This window comes from Coturnix japonica, chromosome 5 (genome assembly GCF_001577835.2).
Source record: "Coturnix japonica isolate 7356 chromosome 5, Coturnix japonica 2.1, whole genome shotgun sequence".
Taxonomy (NCBI): domain Eukaryota; kingdom Metazoa; phylum Chordata; class Aves; order Galliformes; family Phasianidae; genus Coturnix; species Coturnix japonica.
The window spans coordinates 50,842,872-50,864,488 of NC_029520.1; the positions used below are offsets into that span (position 1 = coordinate 50,842,872).

The following is a 21,617-nucleotide window of genomic DNA, read 5'->3' on the forward strand; positions in this document are numbered from 1 at the left end:
AAGCAACCAGATCCTTTATCACTAATAAAATAATATCACTTTATAGGAACTAGGAAGACTGGGGACATGAGCTGTAGATGCCCCTGGGCTGAACTAGGCGACCTTTATAGACTCAAGTGATTCTATGAGGGCATTTAGGAAGTGAGACGATGATACGACAATGTTCCACCAACACTGGGTGACCTGGGATTTCCCATTCTCACCCAAGCAGGGGTTGCACTGAAAGGTGGGGGCCATCTTCTCACACCCCCATCAATGCTCTCCTTTGGGATTTGCCAGCAGGAAGCACAGAACCCCTCTGATGACCTTGCTGCATCACACCGGGAGGATAGCAGAGAGTGGGAATATCCTATAGGAAGAGCTGGGTTAGTCTCCATAAAACCATGCCATCCATTCCATAGGACGGTGCAGGTAAGGAAATATCCTCTTTGTTTTGCTTTTTAGGGGTTTGATACGTTTTGAAATTAGCAGTCCTCTATTAGCTCTCCATATAGCTCTGCATCATTAGGGTCAGTACGTCTGCACTCCTCAGAATGAGCTTTTACCTGAATTAGCATCTCAAAGAGGCAGGGCTCCCTTCTCTGCTTTAATTCCAGCACCGCTGCACATCAGGATGAGTTCAGTGGCCAATCCAAGCCCCGCATCCCAAATACATTCAGGGGAACCTGCTGACTTGTTTAAAATGTTCTTTTTCCTTCCCATTCTTTACTAAATGCCTATTATATTAATGTTTAAAATCCATTTAAGTTCATCATGGGTGGTTTTGCGAAAGGACACCGGCTCTGCCATTGTAATTAGATGATTTATTGCCCTCTCGTGGTGACACACGCTAACAGGAGAAGCTGTGATTTAAATTGGATGATCCTTCCAAGAGTGTTTGAGTGAGAAATAAAGGGAGAATTATTAATACCATTAGAAAGCAGCGGCGTATACGTGCTAGGGATATACAGTGCCAGGAGAGGGATTAGCCCAAACTTGCTGGTTTGCAGCTGAGCGCTGTGTTAGCCAACATCCATCCCGACGTGGGACCGACATCCCCCATCAGTGATGGGCATGGACTAAAAATGGAGGTGGTGGATGAAATCTCTGGGTTTGGAGTGAGAAACCATAGGGGAATCCATTGCACAATGTTGGGTTTACCAGCCTTCCTCCTGCTCCCCACTCTATGGGAAAACACCCCAAGTAAACCCTCATACAATCATTTCCCACCAGAGTAATGGAATCTGTATGAACATTTTTCATCTAATTTAAAACAAGCAAACAAATAACAACAAAAAAGAAAAACCCAATGCCAAACAGACAAGCCTGAACCACAATAATTTTGTATCAAACCCAAGTATAGACCTAGCCTGGAGCTGTTATTCAAATGCCTGGGTTAATACAGTGTAAAACCATGAGCACATCCTCTTACAGTGGGGGTTTAAATCTTTAAGAGTGGCTTATATCAATCTAGTTTAAGTCAATTCCTCACCCAGTTAAGCTAAATTGAAATAAGCACTCAGACCCTAAATGCCGGCACGAGGCCGGTGTCAACTAATCTCCTTGCACATAGACACGGCTTCAGCCAGGCTCTGCATCCCACAGGGGACTGGGGTGACAGGGACAGCTCAGTCCCACTTCAGTTGGCTGTGTCTTAGCAGAGAGCTTTCAGGTTCAACATCCACTCTTGGAGGCTTTGGGGAAAACTTCTGCCAAACCTCTTCCAATCCCAAGGAAGGGCACATCTGTTTTGTTCAAAGTGAGGGTTACCCATGTTGGAACAAAGCTTCCCATCCTCTGTGCCGATGGGATCTTTGTGCACAGCTCTTCCAGCCTGCATTCATAGAACCGTAACGTCATAGAATCATTCAGGTTGGGAAAGACCCCAAGAAGAGCCCCAAACCCAACCCAAACCAACCCAACTCAACCCAGCTGTGCCACTGTATCACTGCTCTTTCAAAGAAGAAATGTTTCCTACTACACAACCCGACCATCCCCTGGCACAACTTGAATCCAACACCTCCCATCTTTTGCCAACCCCCTGAAAGGAAACCCAAAGTCACTGCTGTGAAATCATCAGAATCTCTTTGGAGATGCTTGGAAGATTAAATGGCCACAGATTTGAGGATGTCACCAAAGACTTCCATAACTTCTCTTCCCTGACCTGGATTTTGCTTTTTGAGGCAGGACAAAAGCCATTTTTTAATCTATTCCAATTCATTACATACAGCAGCACAACTAAAATGCGGAGATGAAGGAACCCATAAGAAGTGACTGGCAGGAACAGGGCGTTTTGCCTGCAGATTTTGGATGTGCTCAACCAGTGGGACTGACCCACAACCAAGCAGCACCCGAGGCTGCCCTGCAGCCTGACTTGGATGCTCTCTCTATTTACACTGCCCAAAGGGCATTTTGGGGATGGCACTCAGGAAAGGGTTCTGTTACTTATTTATTTATCCATTTATTTATTTTTATCTCTATATTATTATTGTTGTTTTTATTATTATTATTATGGTTTCCCTAAGATCTCTCCCTGCTCTTCCCCAGCTCTTGGGCTCTGGGCGTTAGGTGGCAGCAGCGCTCAGGCAGTGAGCACATCCCCATCTTACTCTGTGCTTTTTGCTCCTATCTTTTACAGGACAGAAGAAATTAAGACGTTAGAAGTGCATGTCACTTTGGGTGTTATCACGTTATAAATATAAATATTGTGAGGATCAGTTTGGGTTGATGAACCTCTGGAGCATCCCAGGGGAAATGGTGCTGTGGGCACATACAGGCTGGGATCCCCTCACTGCTCCACTAAGAAATCTGCTGGATAAAGGGATAGTAAGAGGGAAAGCCATAAAATCATAGAGGTTGAAAGGGGATCATCAAGCCCAATTCCCTGCTAAAGGATCAGGTTGGGTATTATCTACCAACCCCTAAAGGAAAAAAACAACAACAGAGAAATCAATAATGGAGAGAAGTTGCATAAGGTCTGTGTGACAGACATGGGACAAAGAGCACTGCCTCCTTTGTCCTCCCAAGATAGGGCTGCCTGGAAACCACGGCGCTGTTTTAGCAAACAGGGCAGAGGAGGATGTGGGTTTGGGATTCTTTCTGATGTCACTTCTGCAAACACGGGGCACGCCTGCACCCACACCCAGTGCTGGGCTGAGCAGGGCAGTGGAAGGAGCCTTTGCTTCAGCAATTAAAGAAGAAAACAAAGGCATTTTTGGCTGCACTCTTGGCTGGTTTTGCTCCATGGGGCAACTGCCTGTGGTACAAAGACCCTACATTTACCAGATATCTGAAATTCACCGAATACCTTAAGTATCCCCTATACCCCAAATACCTTAATCCTGAGCAGCCTGGGCTGGTATCAGTGTGGAGGTTGGTGGCCCTGCCTGTGGTGGGGGGTTGGAGCTTCATGATCCTTGAGGTCCCTTCCAACTCAACCCACTCTGTGATTCTGTGACTCTGTGTGATTAAGTACCCCAAATACCCCACTTACCCTAAAATACCCCAGACTGGAGCCATTCTGTGCCACACAAAAATCCAGCCAGCTGCCCATAAACCAGGCTGGGCTGAGCAGCTCAATCCTATCCAAATATACAATATTACTTATTTTCTACATATAAGACTGTCTGTCACCTTCGGCCGTGACCTCACTGATGACATTCAGCTCTTTGCTGCCAAGAACAAGCCGTGGGTTTGCCAGGAGCTATCGAGCTTTGTGCCGTCATGACTCGGGGTGGTGGTGGGGGGAGTTTGTGCCTTATCACATGTGCACTGCAGTGATTCACACCCTAACAGGGGGGAGCAGGAGGTCACATTCACAAATGTTGGGGGGAAAAATCTTTAATTACTCCCTCAAGGGTTGAGTCGGAGCTACTGTAAGGCCAAAAAAAAATGAGATTGGGAAGGATCGTTAAGGATGTTGGCAGGCAGCTGTGCCCGCAGTGCCGCACCGCAATTTGGTGTGTGACCTCAGTGGGGAACTGACCGCAATGTGAGGATTGCGGAGGGCTGTGAGCATCCTTTCCAACCCGCATCGCGAGGTGGCTGCCCTGAAACGCTGATTGTGCTCTGTGCAAGGAGCAGCGCTGCCAAGAGAGGGCAGCCCAAGCCGACACATACAGCCTCAATGCTCCCATGTCCGCGCATTGAGGGGGGCTGTGAGCAAGCAGAAACAAAAAGGATAGGGAAAAGGAAGGGAAAGGGAAGGGAAAAGGGCTTTGTTTTCAAAGTGTTTTAGGAAGAGGAGGAAGTGTCCAACGTGGGCCGCAGCTCAGCCCTATGGAGCATCCTGGGGGACTCAGCCCCTTAGGAAGCATTGATTTCCCATGTAGATGTTTGGGTTTCAGTCTCCCCCAAGTCCACAAAAGGCCTTTTTTTCTCACAGAACAAGGCAGCTTTGCACGTTTACAAAGTCCTTAATAAACAGTGACAACAAAACCCACGGAGATGATGTAATGGGTTGTGTCAGTGCTCCAATGTGCACACGGGGCTTTGCCAAGTCCTAATGGTGGTGGGAGAGCAGATGGGGTGGGTTGCACCAAATGTGCAGTTCAGACACGTAAAACAGGCATTATCCACAGCTCCAACTTAAACATGGGATTCCTTTTCCCCCTTTCAGTGTGGATTTGTGCTGATCTTAAAGCCCAAAATGGCTGGGAAAACCCTTGTGGTTGGCAACTGCCCACAGCAGGGAGTTGGGACTGGATTATCTTTGAGGTCCCCTCGAACCCAAGCTGTTCTGTGGTTACATGAATTAATGAAGATGATGGAATGAGGATAGGCCCCAAAGTGGCTGATTTTAAGTAAATTAATCAGGAGGAAAAAGAATTACCCAGCACATTCCCTCAACGTGCTGCATCAATTTAAAGCAATGTTAATGTTGATTTATTGATTTGGAAAGGTACTTACATTTATAAAAGCAGCAAGGGCTTGTCCATAGTGCCAATAATGTGACACACACGTTCTGGTTGGCACATGGGCTGCTCTGGTCCTGCCAGCCTATATCCAAGCAGCAAACCCATCATGGGAATTAAGGGGAAAAAACAGGAAACTCTATTGCCCCTGCCACCATAGAATCAGAGAGTCATTTGAGTTAGAAGGGACCTTTAAAGGTCATCCAGTCCAACTCCCCTGCAATGAGCAGGGACATATGAATAAATGATACAAAATAAAATAAAATAAAATAAAATAAAATAAAATAAAATAAAGCACAGCTGGAAGACAGAACAAGAAGCATTTTGCAGAGTGCTGGATGGGGAGACACTACTCTGCTTTGGGGATCCCAAAAAGAACCCATGGAGGGGGCAGAAGTAGGGAGAAAATCCCTTTACGCCACAAGAACAAGTCAATAACCTCCTCCAGGTTCATTGTTAAGAGAGAGGTGGGATTAAAGGCATTTTTTTCTGAATAGGAGGCAGAAATCAGTCATTTCCCACAGGTCTGGCACAGCCTGGGTCAAGCAGGCAGTAGCAATGCCTGCTTGTAAAGAAATCCATACCAGCACCCCACAGACCAAGCTTACTTCTCTAGTGGGAAATCAAGATCCTTGCATGAGCACTGGGACTTTCCAATGCTGAACCAACATGGAAAGGGCAGAAGAGGCAACAAGCAGCTCCAGCCATTGGCTTCCCCATCAAAAAATGATGGAAAATAGCAAGAACTAATTGTCCACAAATTGTGCAAGCTGCAGAGATTGCTTTGGTTACCAAAGAATTGATGAAGTGATGGAGACAGTTATAGTGTAAAAATAGGGAGTGTGGGGAGGGGGTTCCTCCTCTACCCCTTCAGGGGCTGCACAGTGGGAGCCCTCCAACACAGCCCCAGAGAAGTAAAACATCACTGATAAATGGATAGAAATGGAAGTGGATGAATCAGGGAGCTGATTGGGTCACCGATGAAAGATAGCACATCTGCTGCTGCTGCTTTCAGTGCATTAACAAATAAGGCCACTGGATCAGACGCGCTAATGCTTGGAATAATGAAGCTTCAAGAGCGATTAGAGCATAAATCACTTTTTTAAATGTAGGCGGTCCCTCCCTGGCCATCAGGAGACGTATCTGCTTTATTCTGCACACTCCTGGCCATGCTGCTCCCCTGCTCTGCTCTACAGAGAAGCACAAACCCAGCTCAGCCCCGTGACTTGGTTCTACCACATGCATCAGGTCAATATCTGGTTGGATATTAGGAAGCATCTGTGCTCCTAAAGAGCAGTGATGCAGTGGCACAGCTGCCCAGGGAGCGGTGGGGTGACCTGGAGGTGCTCAAGAACTATGGAGATGTGGCACTGAGGGACGTGGTTAATGGGGTGGGTTGGATTTGGACTTGGGGATCTTGGAGGTCTTTTCCAGCACTAATGATTCCAAGATTCTATACATTGGGTTTGCAGTGATTTGGGGTTTGGCTTACAAACTTCCAGCTGTGAATGTGGGGTCAGACCAGGGGGGCTCTTATGGGACATCTAGTCTTAGAAGGGATTTGGTAGGATTTTAGCACTTGAGTTGAAAAGGACATTTAAAGGTCATCCTCTACTCCTTCATCCCCTCCACACCAAACACCAGCCCTGAGCTCACACACTGCTGGTCACTGTGGGACACAAACCAGGAGCTGTGGGCCCCATTTGGATCCCATGGATGCAGCTGGGGCTCTCCCATCCCTGCTGATCCCCAATTTCTCTCAGCCAACCCCACCTCCTTCACCCTCTTGGCATCCACTGCACACAGACGAGCAGATCGATAAGCTCATCAAACTGCTCCCCCAGGGCTTGTAAGAGAGATGGATCGTTATTGGTGTTTCTATTTTTAAACAGTGCTGGGGATATTATAGCAATAGGGTCATCTGTGTCCCTGGCTCCACTGAATCGTGACTCCAACTGCAGATGTACGGGACTATAAGAATGGTGCAACCTGAATGTAGAAATCTGGCACCAAAACAACAACAGGAAGAGCCAGTTTCTGGTAACCAGCTGCACATGCTTTGAGTGGAAGGATGATGCTCCATCCCACACCTGCTTTACGGACAGAATTGTTCCGTCCTGGCTTTTTCCTCATGCAGAAGCACAGACGTGGCTGGGATAAGGATACAGCCATAATACCCATGGGCATTTTCCTGTATGGAGCTCTGAGCCCTGTTCCCTTGCACGCATCCTTTGGGGCAGGGGAACTTCCTCAGCGATGCAGAATGAACCACTGCAGGAAAAGCCCCAGATTTGTCTGTTATGACCCCAAATGGTAGTGGCTTCAATGAGGGGATGAGAGGTAATGGCCTGAAGTTGCATCAGGGGAATTTCAGGTCGAGTAGGAGGAAAAAAGTCTCCTCCAGTAGAGCAGTGATGCAGTGACACAGCTGCACAGGGACTGGTGGGGTCAGCATCCCTGGAGGTGCATAAAAAGCCATGGAGGTGTGGCACTGAGGGATGTGGGCAGTGGGCATGGTGGGCTGGGGTTGGGCTTGGGGATCTTGAAGTTCTTTTCCAACCTCAGTGATTCTGTGATTGTGACTGCAGCCCGGGAGAGCTGTGCACAAAGATGGGGTTGACTCACAGGTCAGGAAGCTTTGTTTCAACATGAGATTTCATTCTGAGCACAATATCTGTGCTCTTGGCTTTTCACCACGGGGACAGAGTCACAGAATTACAGAATAGGTTGGGTTGGAAGGGACCTTAAAATCGACTCATTCCAGCCCCTCAACAAGGATTAACTAAATGACTAACCTGCGCTGCCTGCTAAACACAAGCACTCGGAGCTTTGTAAATCACATCTCAGTGAGAGCAAGGTGCTGCTTGGGATTCAGGGGCAGCCACATGGGATTACTGCACAACGGGATTACCAGCCCATTAGGATTTCCTGCGCTGCCTCTATCCAATTACTCAGCTCCAAATGCCTCCGCCGCCTGCCCACGCCTGTGCAAAATCGCTTCCCATTGTCCTACCAGAGAGATGGCAAATGTGATCCTTCAGGCTTATTGCTGGGCACTGAGAGCAGCCTGGAATTATCAATTTGCAGTAAAGGTGGGGAGGGCGTCGCTATGAGGGATGGGGCAGCAGCTTTAAATCAAGCAGCGAATACTAGAGCGTTTCCCAGCCTAGATTAAGAGGTCTGCTCTCGCCGCGAGGTGCTCTATTTATTGCGGTGACAGCTGCATGTGTTTGTATTAATATTAAAAGGCAAAGGACCATCCAGCTACACTCATTCATTAGGAGGAGTATCACACAGAAGCCTGCTCGGGTTGAGATTACCTGTTTGCAAGTGATATCCATCGCTGAACCAAAAACTAATTACGTGGTCCGCTGGTTTTCCTCTCCCTTCAACTCTGCCACAAGACCCCCAAAAAGCCACAGGAGCGTTGGGTATTTGCAGCACAGAGCTGGATTCACACCATGAGCATGAGGAATCAGGGCTGGGTGAGGGGCTTTGGGATGGGGGAAGCCCCAGGTGGAACTTGGACCTCCTCCCCATCACTGCGGATGCTCTGGTGTGTCCCCAATGGGCATCACAAGGCTCAACGTCCCCTTGGCACCTCTCCCTTGGTGGGTGGGTGCGTGCTGGTGGCTTTGGAGGAGCAAAGTTGAAATTCATGTTTGTAAAGGCTGGGAGAAGGTCACTGCAGGCATCCATCCCAGCACAGCATGGCTGCGCATCTGCATTATTTTAAAGGCATGCTTTCATGTTGGGAAGTGTTTAAAAATGCAGATTTTGACCTAAAAAGGGCTGGAATGGCTCCTTGGGTTTGCTTTCAGAAAATGTTTGTCTTTTGAGTCCTGAAGAGACTTTCTCGCCCAGTGTGGCTGGGCAGGAGGCTGCAGCAGAGATGGGGATTTGCAAAGGGAAGTCAGAGCAAAGCCTGCAAAAAGAGGATGGGAAAAAAGGGGGGGAAAGGGGAAGTGAAGGGAAAGGGAAAAGGGGAAGAAAGGAAAAGAGAAAGGGAAAAGGAAAGGACAAGGGGAAGTGGAAGGATGGAGGAGAGAAGAAGGAAAAAAAGGAGAAAGAAAAAAGAGGAAAGGGAAATGAAAGGGGGGAAAAAAGGAGGAAAACAGAAGGGAAAGACCCCCACCACCAGCGTCCCACTGCACAGCCTGTGCTCTGCAGAGCACGTGCAGAGCCAGCTCCACTGAAGAGCTGGCAATGTAGGTCAGAGCCGTGCTTTAAGCATCTTTCAATATTAAACAAAACTCAGGCACTGTGAGTAGCACATCTGCAGGGCTTCCTGCTCCCCTCCATTGGCTCAGCATGGAAGGCAGCAGCTTTGTGATACGCAAGTGAAAATCTCCCTTAGTTGTGGGTCTCACATCTGGAGGAGCACGAAGCAATCAATGGGAACCTGCTTGGCAAGCATTTCAAAGTGTCCATGAGGTGCAACATCAAGTCATATGGTCATGTTTTTGTGTTGATGCTGGAAAAACCTATATTCCCCATCTACATAAGCTATTTCATCTGATCGAGGGTATCATATCCCCCCCAGCTTTTGTGCTATCCTATTAAACCCAAGGTATATGGGTCAATCCTCCAGGCAGGATTAGTGCTTGGGGGACATAGGGCAGCTGGGGAGTGATGGTGGCACCCAGATTTGAGTGGGACAAGACCTAGATATGGATGGAACAAGACTCAGATATAGATGGATCAAGACGTGGATATATCTGGGATAAGACCCAGATGTGGATGGGACAAGACCTGGATGCATGTGGGACAAGAGCTCCCCATAGCTCTCCAGGGCTGCATGGCCAGGGGGTTGCATGGCAGCTCCTCACTGCTCCCCACTCGACATCCCCAGCTGGAATAGCTTGTCAGAAGGGGTTTGAGATCAGATAAATCCAGGCTCAATTTAGTGCCTGTTCCACTCTGCAGGGAGAAGGATGCCCCTGCCCAGAAAAACGCACTCGCTGGTTTTCATCCTTTTGATTTATGGAGCTTCTGGTTTAAGAGATGTTCCTCTCCTCTCCAAACGAAGCTGGTGCTGACAGCTCCATCCATCACCCAGGCTGTCAGAGGCCCAGTGCTTTAAATAAGCTATTAAAGTGAGATCTAGCTGGTTAACAGTCATAACAGACCAGAAATCAGAGAGTTTGCTTATTTCAGTGCTCGGCCAAATGAATTTCCTTTTAATGACCAGGGACCAGAGGGCACAGTGGCTGCAGTCTGGCAATGGGAGATATTCCTGGCCTCTGTACCCTATAAACAACCATCCACAGTCAGGAATTCATCTTTGTTATTGCTGGTAAAGTCTCATTAAAGGGCTAATTAATGGGCTCCAACACCCATGGTGCTTGACCTTGGGCCTTCCATGGTGGTGGTGATGGGAGCAGCAGGTGAGGACACATCGCAGCCCTCGCTGTGCAGGCATCCCTCTGGAATGCATTAACAAAATGAAGATATTTGGGATATTTTCCCTTCTCCTACAGCTCCAATGCTTTGGCTCCAGTGCTGGTTCCTGCTGTGCCACAGCTCAGCAAAGCCCACCACGTCCATAAAGTGACCGACATCAGCAGCAATGCAGCACCTCCATTTTCTTTTGTTTCGTTCTGTTTTTCTCACCCCAGAAAAATCCAGGCACTTTGTCTTTGTTAGCGAGCTCGGCACCCCTGTCATCTTTTCCCTTTCGAATCCCACCAGCCTGTTGTCACCTATTCCCACCCCACCATCCATCTTGCTCTCCTCCTCTCCTCCATCAATGTCCTGGCTCACATCACTTCGTCTCCTTGCTGCACCCAATCCTTCCCCAAAGCTGAAACATCTGGATATCACTGGGACTTCACTTCCAGCCTCAGCAGTGAAGCAAAGGTGCTGTCCTGCAGGGAGAAGTCCCACCACCATAGAACACAAAGGGGAATTGGGACCCCCAACCCCAGCCCTATGCTTTTGCCTCTGGGTAATTAATGCCTCGAGGGAAACCTGCCCTAAAACCCTTGTTATGATGGCTCTAAGCCAGCCATCAAAACAAAGTGCAATCTGCAAGCAGGTTTTGCTCATCATGCGTGCAGCAGGAAGGGCACTGGGTCCATTTGGGGCACCTTGATACACGAATTGAGGCTCTCCTCCCAGGTAACAGCGGAAGGATGAGAGGCAATAGTCCCACGTTACACCACAGAAGGTTCAGGTTGGGTGTTAGGATACAGTTCTGCTCCAAATAAGCTTTCAGCACAGGCACAGCTGCCCAGGAGCTGTGGGGTCACCATCCCTGGAGGGAATCAGGGAGTGTGGAGATGTGGCATGGAGGGATGTGGGCAGTAGGCATGGAGGGGCTGGGCTGGGATTGTGGATTGTGGAGGTCTTTTCCAACCTGAACTACTCTGTGATTCTATAACGATTCTAATTGCCATCCCCTCAGTGCTGATTGCATCATTATCTGCCATGTGCTTTGCTTGGCAGCCCTTGCAGGGAGTGAGGGAAGTCTCATCCATGCCTGGATTCGGTGAGGCACGGGGCCTTCGCTTGCTTCAAAATGAGTTTGTAAACAGGGATTTTGTTGGCATTTGCTCTCAGACAGGTAATGTTTCTGGGCAAGGAGTCAAGCATAGATCTGCTGTCTTGCAGCATCGTTTCTCAGAGCCTTTAATCTGCACTGACACACACAAAAAAAAGCAGTTTTCCTCAATCCGCTCCTGCTGCGCAAGACCAGTCCCATACGGCATGCACACAGCCAGCAAGAAATGGGGGAAAAAAAGCCATTTTATGGGTTCTCAGAGCAGTGCTATGGCATGGGTTTTGCACTGGCTGGATGTGGCTCTGGGCAGGCTGAGCTGCTGGTTGGCGACCCTGCACACAGCAGGGGGTTGGGACTGGATGAGCACTGTGGGCCTTTGCAACTCAGGGTGTTCTATGATTCCTTGACTGTATGAAATACCCAAAGTTATGACACAAAATGAAGGGTTCTTTTGGGCAACTGGGGGGATGGATTGTGCCCAGCACTGTGAGACAGCACTCCCCAGACAATGAGAAATAGGCAGCCCAATAGGAAGATTAACTGTATATATTACCAGCAGTCATTTCTGACAGCAGCGTGTTAATAAGAATACCAATCATCCATATTTCTTTGGGAGAGCACAGTGGATGGGTTTTGTAGGGGCTGCTCCTCACATCTGCCAACGCAATGAAACCTGAGCTCCCCCAGCACCGGTGCAACATTATTGGGCTCTCAGAAATCCAATTTTACTGCGTCCAATATTGAGAGTTGATTAAACCTGATTTGAATCGACAAATGTCTTGGGAGGGTGAGTGGAAGCCAGCTGCGAAAGGAGGGGGGAGAGTTTAATAAACAGGCTTTGGAGATAAAAATCTACTTTTATTCCAATAAAACACCCACATCAGAACGCCGATGTCTGTGTGGAGGGTCGGAGAGAGGGAGGAGGGAGTCTCCAAGACAAGAGAACTTGGAGCTATCAAGAGCACCAGAGATGAAAGATGGGAAGCAGGTGGGAATGAAACTCCTTTGGTTCAAGCCAATGGACCACAGCAACTAAAGCACAGTCAATACCATGGAATTGCCTGCAGGGACAAGGAGGTGGTATCTCATCTGGGGCTGAGATACAGCTCTTGGGGTTCCAACACCAAAATACCAACAGAAAACTGGGCACCCCTGTGATGTGACCCCCAAGGAGACAAAGGGGCCCAACCACCTTCTACTGCACCACTATGGCCCCACACCAGCCCCACAGCCTCCATCCGGCCCCTTTCTGCCTTCTATTTGTGCTCCCCTTCTGTTAAACCCAAACATCCCTCCCATTTGCAGCCTCGCTGTGTGGTAGCAGTGCCATAAATCCCCTCATCCCTGTGCTGTAGGGCTGCTCGGCGCTGTCAGAGCCACCTCTAAAACCTCTCCTTGTGATTTAGGGAGAGGGACGATGTGAAACACAGACTGAACGTGCCGCAGTGCCCAAACCCTGCAGCATCCACGCAGTTGTGACCAGAAGGAAAGCTGTGTCCTGTGGGCATGAAACCAAGACCTAAACACCTGGCATCAATGGGGGAAGCCCATGGCAGCTCCATGACACCCCAATAAAGCAGGTTTTTATCACCCTATGAAAACACGTTGTCATCTCCCGCACAGCCACGGGGCTCCTTGTTATTCAGCCCACATCCCAGCCGATGGCTCACTCCCAGGCAGCAAAAGATCACAGCGAGGGCTGCTCCAGACACTCATTGGGACTTTTTTGGTTTCATAAGGAGCGTGTTGTCAAAACCACCCAGGCTTTTGTTCCTGCAAAAGGCTTAAAATGATTTTTACAGCAAGGGAGCAGCGTTAAACCGTTATATCCAGCTGTCCTAAAGGGATAATGGTTGGCTATTGAAACGTTTCTGCCCTGTAAGAGCAGTGATGCAGTGCCCAGGGGGTGGTGGGGTCATTGTCCCTGGGGGTGTTCAGATGTGGCACAGAGGGATGTGGGCAGTCGGCTGAGATTGGGGATCATGGAGGTCTTTACCAACCGGAGTGATTCCATAACAAAAAAGATGCCTTCAAACAAACTTTCCAACCCATGAAATGCTTTGTTTTTCCATCAGCTGTTGTACCTACAGGGCAGAATCCTCCAAATTGGACCCCCCCCCCCCCCAATCTGCTTTCAGATTGTGAAACCTAAAGCTTTGCTCAACCCCAGTGACAACGTCCCATCCTAACATCACTTTGCAGCCTTAAGGGTTGCGTTTCAGAAAGCCCACACCGAAATCCCTGGGAGCGAAGGGGAAAATGAAAGGAATCTTGAAGGAATCCCAACAAACATTGAGCACAGAACCCCAGGGCTCAGGTTTTGCACCTCGCCCAAGGAGCACGGCCCATCCCATCCCAGTGGGCTTTATGGGAATGCTGCATGTTTCCACACACTGCAGAGCCAGCGCCCTTGGTCCGACCCCAAATCCCTGCAGAACACAGGGAGATTGCTGCCAAAGGGAAGAAAGAGGGACGCAGCCCATGTCTGCATCCCATAACCACAGCACATGGTGCTCACAGCGTCCCCACACACTGGGGACATCACTTCTGTTTATTCCATTATTCCATTTTCCACTCTCCAACTCCCTCAGCATTTTAAAGCCAAATCAAAGCCCCTTTATTTTATTATTATTATTTTAATTACTCATAATTAAGTGATTCTTGGCAGGGAGGCCTATGGAAACAGCATTATCCCGCAGACAGGCAGTCAGTTAGGAATTTCCTCTCGGCCTCCTGGCCTGAAATGCATCTGGAAAAACAGATAATTGCTTTATTTACTGCTGCAAAGTATTTCCATGCTCACACAGCCCCTCGCAGCACCCCAGGACCTCACTCAGCTGCTCTACACTTTGGTTCTTCATCACAGAGTCATGGAATGGGTTGAGTTTGATGGGACCCTCTTCATCTTAATGAGATAACAGGGTGGAAATCCATCCCCAGAAATCTATGCCCAGGGTTTTCTTGGTTGTTGGAAGGGACCTCAAGGATCACGAAGCTCCAACCCCCCACCACAGGCAGGGCCACCAACCTCCACATTTAATACCAGCCCAGGCTGCCCGGGGCCCCCATCCAACCTGGCCTTGAATATCTCCAATCTTCTATCCAAGCCACAAATTCTGTCCAAACAAAAGCAAAACAACAAAAGGAAACAAGAAAAAGTACGGATGCTCACGCAGCTGCAGTGGAGGTCAAGGTCCTGTATTCCCAGTGAGACAGGACAACGTGCACAGGAGAGCAGAGCAGCAGCTTCCCAGAGCTCACAGCCATAGAGCTCCTTTCTGCTGCTCAGTGTTCCCTCATCCCAAGCCTGTATTCAGACACGAGTTACATCTTTAAAAGAATAAAGAAGAATCGGGCTCAGACAACTCCGACACCTCTGTCAAACTCCTGTCTGCCTTGTTATTACATGAAAGAGATTGCTTAAGTTCCTCCTAAAAATATACATCTATGCCTTGAAAGGAAAAGAAAAGGGAGACATCAGAAGTGCTCTGCAAACCTCTCACAAAGTGCACATTGGTATCCCAAAGCTTTTCCTCTCCTGTTCACCCAAGAGCATCTTCCCAAGCAAGCACGTAAGGCTCTCATTTAAAAGGAACCTGATAGCCAGATGACAGGTCACAGGTAGAGAAGGCTGCTGAGATCCTTATTCTCCTTTATTATGCTCCCATCAGTGTTTTTTCCTCCTTACTGGAAAGAAAAGCAGACCATTCATTTCAGCTCACTTTAAAGGAACGAAGCTTGTGAGTTCACATCAGCTGCGTACAGACGGGGCTCAAACACACAGATGTAAATGAAACAGTGAATTACCACGATGGAAATTAATCTCAGGAGTCACAAAGCACATTATTCCTGGAAATTGCTTTTATTTCGCTATTATGTTAACACCGCGAGAAGGCAGCTGGCATTGAAAACAAACAGCTCCATTTCAAAACCAGGGGTGTCAATCAACTGGAATTTCAGGGCAACTCACACCTGAATCCACTCCATACCTCCAATGCTTAAGGATCCTCAGAGGTGTGAGCTTTTGTTTGCTGAGGAACAGAGGGAAGGGGGATAAGAGAGAAGTGGTGGCATTCTGAACGTTCATACGGCAATGCAAATCCCAGGCAAGCTCTGACAATCGATCACCGGGGGAAAAATAAACTGGAGGAGTCGATGAGAATATTGAGATAACATTTTAATCTTTTCTTTTTGTTTTATGAAGGTTTTCCTCCCCTCTTCTTCTCCCCACCCCGCCCCATAAAATGGCTTGTACTTCCACGGGTACAACAGCAAAGAAATCAGTTCATTTCACACAGTGTAGAAAAGACCAGCTTTACAAACACACCAAGTCTACGAGCTGCTAACGCTGCTGGAAGGTGACCATTTCACCATCACACTGTGGCTGAGGCTGTTCCTATGGCTATGAGGCAGCAATACAGGCTCTTTGCAGCGTGTTTGATCCCACACAGCCCATCCTTAAGCACCGCGATGGAAACAGAACGGACTTCAACACCAAAGTGCCCTGATGCAGTCAGTGGGACCCGGTTTACACGCTACAACTTCTCAGCCCAGCAACTACCCCACGCCACCAAAAACCTGCCCCATCTTCTAAGCTCATCTCATCCTTTTAGTTCACCGAGTATGAAGGTTGTGAAGAGTGCTCATGGAATATAAGTACTGAGAAAGAAAATAATCAAAAGACATTTGTAACTTCACTTTGTTTTCCTTGAAAAGAAGCAAGCCTAACGGCATCTAAGTTCTCTTCCTTGCCTTCCTTTCAAGCTGTATTTACTGATTTACCTGCAACTAGGCAGGTAAGGAGAGAAAGAAAGGAAACAGGAATTCACAAGAGGCTGAAAACTGAGTAAATGATGAGGAAGGAAGGATCCTCAGTCAGAACACTCCAGGAGTTGGGCTGCCCACATCTACTCAACCCCAACACCCAACAGACCTCTCAGCTCCTTGGGTTAATGGCTCTACCTGCCCATCCTGTGGGAGCCACCCATCCACATCCAGTGCAGAATATCAGCAGAAATTGTGGTTAAAACAAGACTTACCATTCCCTGCAGAATGATCCTTGACAGAAAGGGACAAGCACAGCTCCTTTCAAAATCGAGTCAAGCCATGTCAGCTTTCCTAGCACATTAAAAATGCTTTTCAATGACCATCAGTTACAACGATGGCCAGACCGCTACCAATGGATCTCTCAGCCCAGAAAAATGAACCAGATGCACAGAGACTTAACTAGATGCTTCCAGAAACAGAACAGCAGGAAAACGAGTGAGCAGCAGAGGGGGAGCTACCGCAACCCCAGCCAAGAGCTTATTTCAGAATGTACAAAGAGTTAATAAGAGTAAATCCTGGTCAGAGGGAGTTGCAGTTCTTTATGGGACTCTCAGCTGTTCAGGGCAGCCCCATCTCAGTACCTCCATGCTTTGGGTGGCATGAACCAGCTCCGAAAGCAGAACAGTTACAGTCACAGCTCCTGGCACAGCAGTTCATGGAAGCAGCTTTCGTCTCCTTTCAGCCCCATTCCCATCCTCCCCTAGAAACACAACCCTCCTTTAATTGCTATGCCAGTACAGTACTACTACTGTACCAGAGGCACAAAGTGACCACGCTTGGAAAATAAAAAAAAACCTTGATTAAAATGCAGCATCGTGCTGACTCTTTTGTACAAGTTGGACCACGGTTCATGAAAGAACAACATTCGCTACTGAGCTGCCTATTGAGACTTCAGCACTCTACCACGAAGCTGCCAGGAAAAAGAGAAGTGTTACAGCTCCAGCATGCGTGGATATGACAGACTTTTCCCTGTTTTAAAGATCAGACTAGAAAAAATACTTTTAAGTTATGCAGTCAAAGCTGTTTCTGAAGCATTCAAATCGAGTCAACAGTTAACAGGTTAAAAAAGAAGACTTTGCAGAATGTGCTGCCAGTGCTTGAAATGGTATGCAAGAAACTCAACGCTGGGATCGTGAAATGAGCTCTCAAAAACAAAGTATGAGCGTGGTTCTCAAGTTCAGTCTCTCCAAACAGGGTCGGTCCTGCTTGTCTTGAAACTACTGCTTCCAGTTGAATTAGAATGGGGAGGTGTGTGGTTATTGAGAGGAGAAATGGGATGAGAAACTGAGCCACCCCAGGCTGATGGAGCTGTTGCACATGGAAACCAAGACTTCTGCCCCCCCAGCAAACATAAACACACAGATCACAGCCAGAATTCAACAGTCAGCATGTCCTGAAAGCGTGTTTCATCGCATCTCTCATGAGAAACAAAGTGAAGTATTTCCGAGTCCAATAGGAACGAGGTGGAGGTGAGTCTGCCTCTCACAGATGAGGTATATGCTGAACAGAAATCATGCTGCGCTATGCGTATGGAACCTGAGGAACTTGTATTGAATAGAAAGAGGGAAGAGGCACCTTCACATTTATGACACAAACCAGAAGGAGGAACTGAAGGCCAAAGGCGTTTCTTCCCCATCTGGTTGGATGGCCATCCTTGATGAAGATCAGCCACAAGGTTGTCTGGTGGGATTAAGGACTCAGCACACGGAATCACAAGAGGATCTCATTGAGAAGGCACTAGGAAGAAGCGTATCGTTTTCTGTTAACAAGATGCATCCTATTTCCAGTCACTGAGCGGGACAAACGTGTACAGTTTGATTGTGTAGAGAAAATGCTACGGAGCCAAAACGTTAAAAAAAAAACAGCAAAAAAAAAAAAGCAGTAAAAAGTAAAGCTGTTTTCAAATGATTAAAATGCTGAACATTTATACAGCAAAATGACACTAAAACCAGCAGCAGACAAAGCACGTCCCACCACCACCACTGGTAAGGGACATGTCGAATGTTTATAAGGTTAACTATAAAATAATTTTACAACCAAAATATGAACAGGCCAATTCAAGTATATATATATATATATACAGAATATATTAAAATCATATAAATTATCTATTTATACAAAGGGCGCAAATATAGCAAAAAGAGCTACAGTTGATTAAACAGAACTGAGTTTGAACCTGGAGATGCTGTCATTTTCTCCCTTGTTTCTCTTTATAGACTGGATAGATTGATACCTCAGATACCAAGAACACAGAAAGCAAAAGGCAGGAACCAAATCAGAGGTCTCACTCTGCATGAAGTGACACTAACGGTGGGCAGGGTACAACTCATATGCAATTCTGATTTAATTATCTCTGTAGTAAATATTTATCAGCTCCCTTAAGAAGTCGGGGATTCCAAGCCATCCACTTCAGATGTACCACCCTAATACGTGGGTTTGATTACATCTGAATGCTGTTTGATTTGCAAACGTTTAAAAAGAAGAAGATACGAACACGTCTCAATCTGCATAAAGAGGTGAGGGATGGCAGCCAGTTGGAAACTGAACAGAAATACTCAGCTGAACTAGAAAGGACGCTCCCCTCCTCGCAGCATTTTGGCTACTAAGTGAGCTCAAATGAATTGTTTTTAACCTTTGTTTTCGTATTATTTCAAACCATAACAGTGTAGAACCACAATCCATTGAAGCACTTAAAATAAGTCCCATCTATGGGATTATACCTATATATTAAGTGCTTTCCTGAAGCCAGGTCTATGTAAATAAGTTCTGTATCAATTGCACCTGAGCCTTCTGTTTTGCTGTAGCACTACATCCCTTTCTTGCATTCAATTTTTCAAGGCTTGCTACATCTCAACCCAATGGTTCTGGGCACGCGAGGCGCAGTTAGGGCAAGCTAAACTAAGCAGAAATAAAGAGATCAGACTACATGTACACAGAACGCTGGCTTAAAACCAGATGTATGTATGTAGAAAAGAGGTTTCGCCATATGCAAGTTAAACGGGGTAGCAATAACAAAACAAAACCCAGCCATACACTACACATAATGAGCAGTGGACATGTATTACACTGAAAAGAAATCAATGCAAACAGGATTTCCTCAGTTTCAAGTAATCCTTGATGCCTTGTTGGCCAGCTGCGTTATGCCATAATAAATATTTTAATTACATTTATACTCTACAATTTAGGCAGCTAATTTTTCTCTTACGTCTCCAATTATCTCTAGTGAACATTCACCTATGGCTGTCCACACATTCTGCTTTAGCTCCTTGAGAAACGATTCAAGTTAAATTACACTGCAAATTAAAGACAGTTACATTCTGTGTGTTCCTTCTAGGTTTGAAAAATAGGTTTTAAAGGCTTGTCAAAGTTTAGAAGAAAAACCTTTCCATTAAAAAATCTTAGCTTAAAAAAATCATTAAGACATCTGTGTTTTTTTTCTTCTGATCCAGGGTACTAATAAAAAGAATACAAATATACTACAATTTGACCAAGAAGACTTTGTGAATACGCTGCTTTTGAGCATGCAACCCCACTGATATCTGCTGAGTTCCAGGTATCAATGTATCCCACTCCGCCACAGTTCCTCACCGTTTCCTTTGCCAGTTCCCCATCCCCAACCTACCACCCTATTAATAACGTTATAAAAAAAGGTAAAATCTATAGAGTTAGTGGCAAAATTTTCACAGTAAGTCGTTAAACAAAACATTATCGTGGTCACCGCCAAGTGATATCAGTCAATTGGACCCTGAAAAATAAGCTTGACGCAGTTGTGTTCCCCAGACAGTTGTGTTGCACAAAAAGGGCAGGCAGCATGAAATGCATGAGTACCGTGAGGCAGAGGGATCTGAGACCAGTACTTTGCAGACTTCTCAGAGCACACGTGTCCGCATGGGCTGAACGCGTGAGTTGGAGGACCCGCATCCACATAAAATCCCGCTTCGCAGCCAAGCCACAGAGGCACATAGGGGCCAATGGTTCTGCACATCGGACATTCCCTCTCGTTAGCTTCTGTGTCACTGCGATGTCCCCAGTTGTGATAGCCGTGAACGTGACCACAGCTGAGGTATGCCCAGGGCTGCTTCTCTTCCACCACATCTTTACGGTTGATACTGGGAAACGCCAAAGTGTTTAACCCGACGGGACACTGAGGTCTGGCGGCGTTGATCTCCTGTCGCAGAGCTTCGATGTGTTTCTGAGTCGGGGTGTGAAACAGTCCGTCTGCTGTTCTCCACAGAAGGGTGGCTCCACACAGGTCGATGAGGGAGCCGTCTTGTAGGACGTTGGTCTCGTTTTCTACCTAGTGGTGGAACACAAAGATCATGGAATCACCACTGAATCATCACCGTAGAACGGCTTGGGTTGGAAGGGACCTCAAGGATCACAAAGCTCCAACCCCCCACCACAGGCAGGGCCACCAACCTCCACATTGATACCAAGCCAGGCTGCCCAGGGCCCCATCCAACCTGGCCTTGAACACCTCCAGGGATGGACGGGGCATCCACACATGATAACCAAGATTAGTGGTCAGGCCTGAGATGCCACTTCCACACAGCCAACTCTGTCTATAAATACACCCTCTATCTCAAGAAATACTTTCCCAAGCATGCCAAATAACTGTCTTGTTATTTTGTTATGGTCCTCCATTGGTCTGAATTCATCTCTCATCTCTTCCATATTTAAGATTATAGTAAGCACAGTTCATTTTCATCCTGCTCTTGTAGATGAGATCTTCAATTGGCAACTCTTACATGCTATGGGGATACTAGTTACCATGCAGTTTTCCTTCCTGTAATTCTTTGTGAAGGTATCGCACTAACTTCTTCATGCCTTATTAACAACGAAAGGCTCTTCTGCAGACATACTGTGGGTAAGTGACAAACGCAACACCAGCTGCATGCACAGGTACATTCAAAGGTATTATCACAGAGCGAATTACAAGTCACATTTCTCAAGTGACAAGTTCTGCAACCAAAGCCACACAAGCATCAGCTTCATAGCAATGAATCCTCCCCCATACTCCAAACTAATTAGCCCTCTATTCAATGAGGTGTTCCATGTAAATACAGCCCCAATAAGCACTGCCTAAGGGTTTCTCTTATCTGAATGAAAGCAGGTAATCATGATACATTTTCAAGGGATTATTCTAAACACATTGTACTTCAGTGAAATATTCTAATTTATTTTAATTTCCAAAGTATATAGGCCACTGCTCCCAGTTTAGTTGTGAAGAATATACATTAAATGAAATTAGGAGAGGCAGCATACCTCCTGCCCAGGTTTGTACATTGACAATGACTAGAAAATGCCACTAAGACAAAATAAATCCCCTGGACATTAAGTAGGTCACATGAAATCATCACACCGGCCAAAGAATTCCATGAATGACAAGCAATTTG

The 21,617-nt window shown here is 47.0% G+C and overlaps 2 protein-coding genes across 2 annotated transcripts in view; both read right to left on the reverse strand.

Moving 5' to 3' along the window:
* TMEM260 (transmembrane protein 260) overlaps positions 1–16,538 on the reverse strand; it is a 61,443-nt gene extending 44,905 nt beyond the window's left edge. Inside the window, exon 1 of the mRNA XM_032444849.1 lies at positions 16,434–16,538. The gene's annotated coding sequence lies outside the window, so the exon portion shown is untranslated. The remainder of the gene's footprint in view (positions 1–16,433) is intronic.
* Positions 15,234–21,617, reverse strand: part of PELI2 (pellino E3 ubiquitin protein ligase family member 2) — a 54,957-nt gene continuing 48,573 nt past the window's right edge. Inside the window, exon 6 of the mRNA XM_015865877.2 lies at positions 15,234–20,518. Within this exon, the coding sequence (XP_015721363.1) occupies positions 19,952–20,518 (567 nt within the window). The 3' untranslated portion in view covers positions 15,234–19,951. The remainder of the gene's footprint in view (positions 20,519–21,617) is intronic.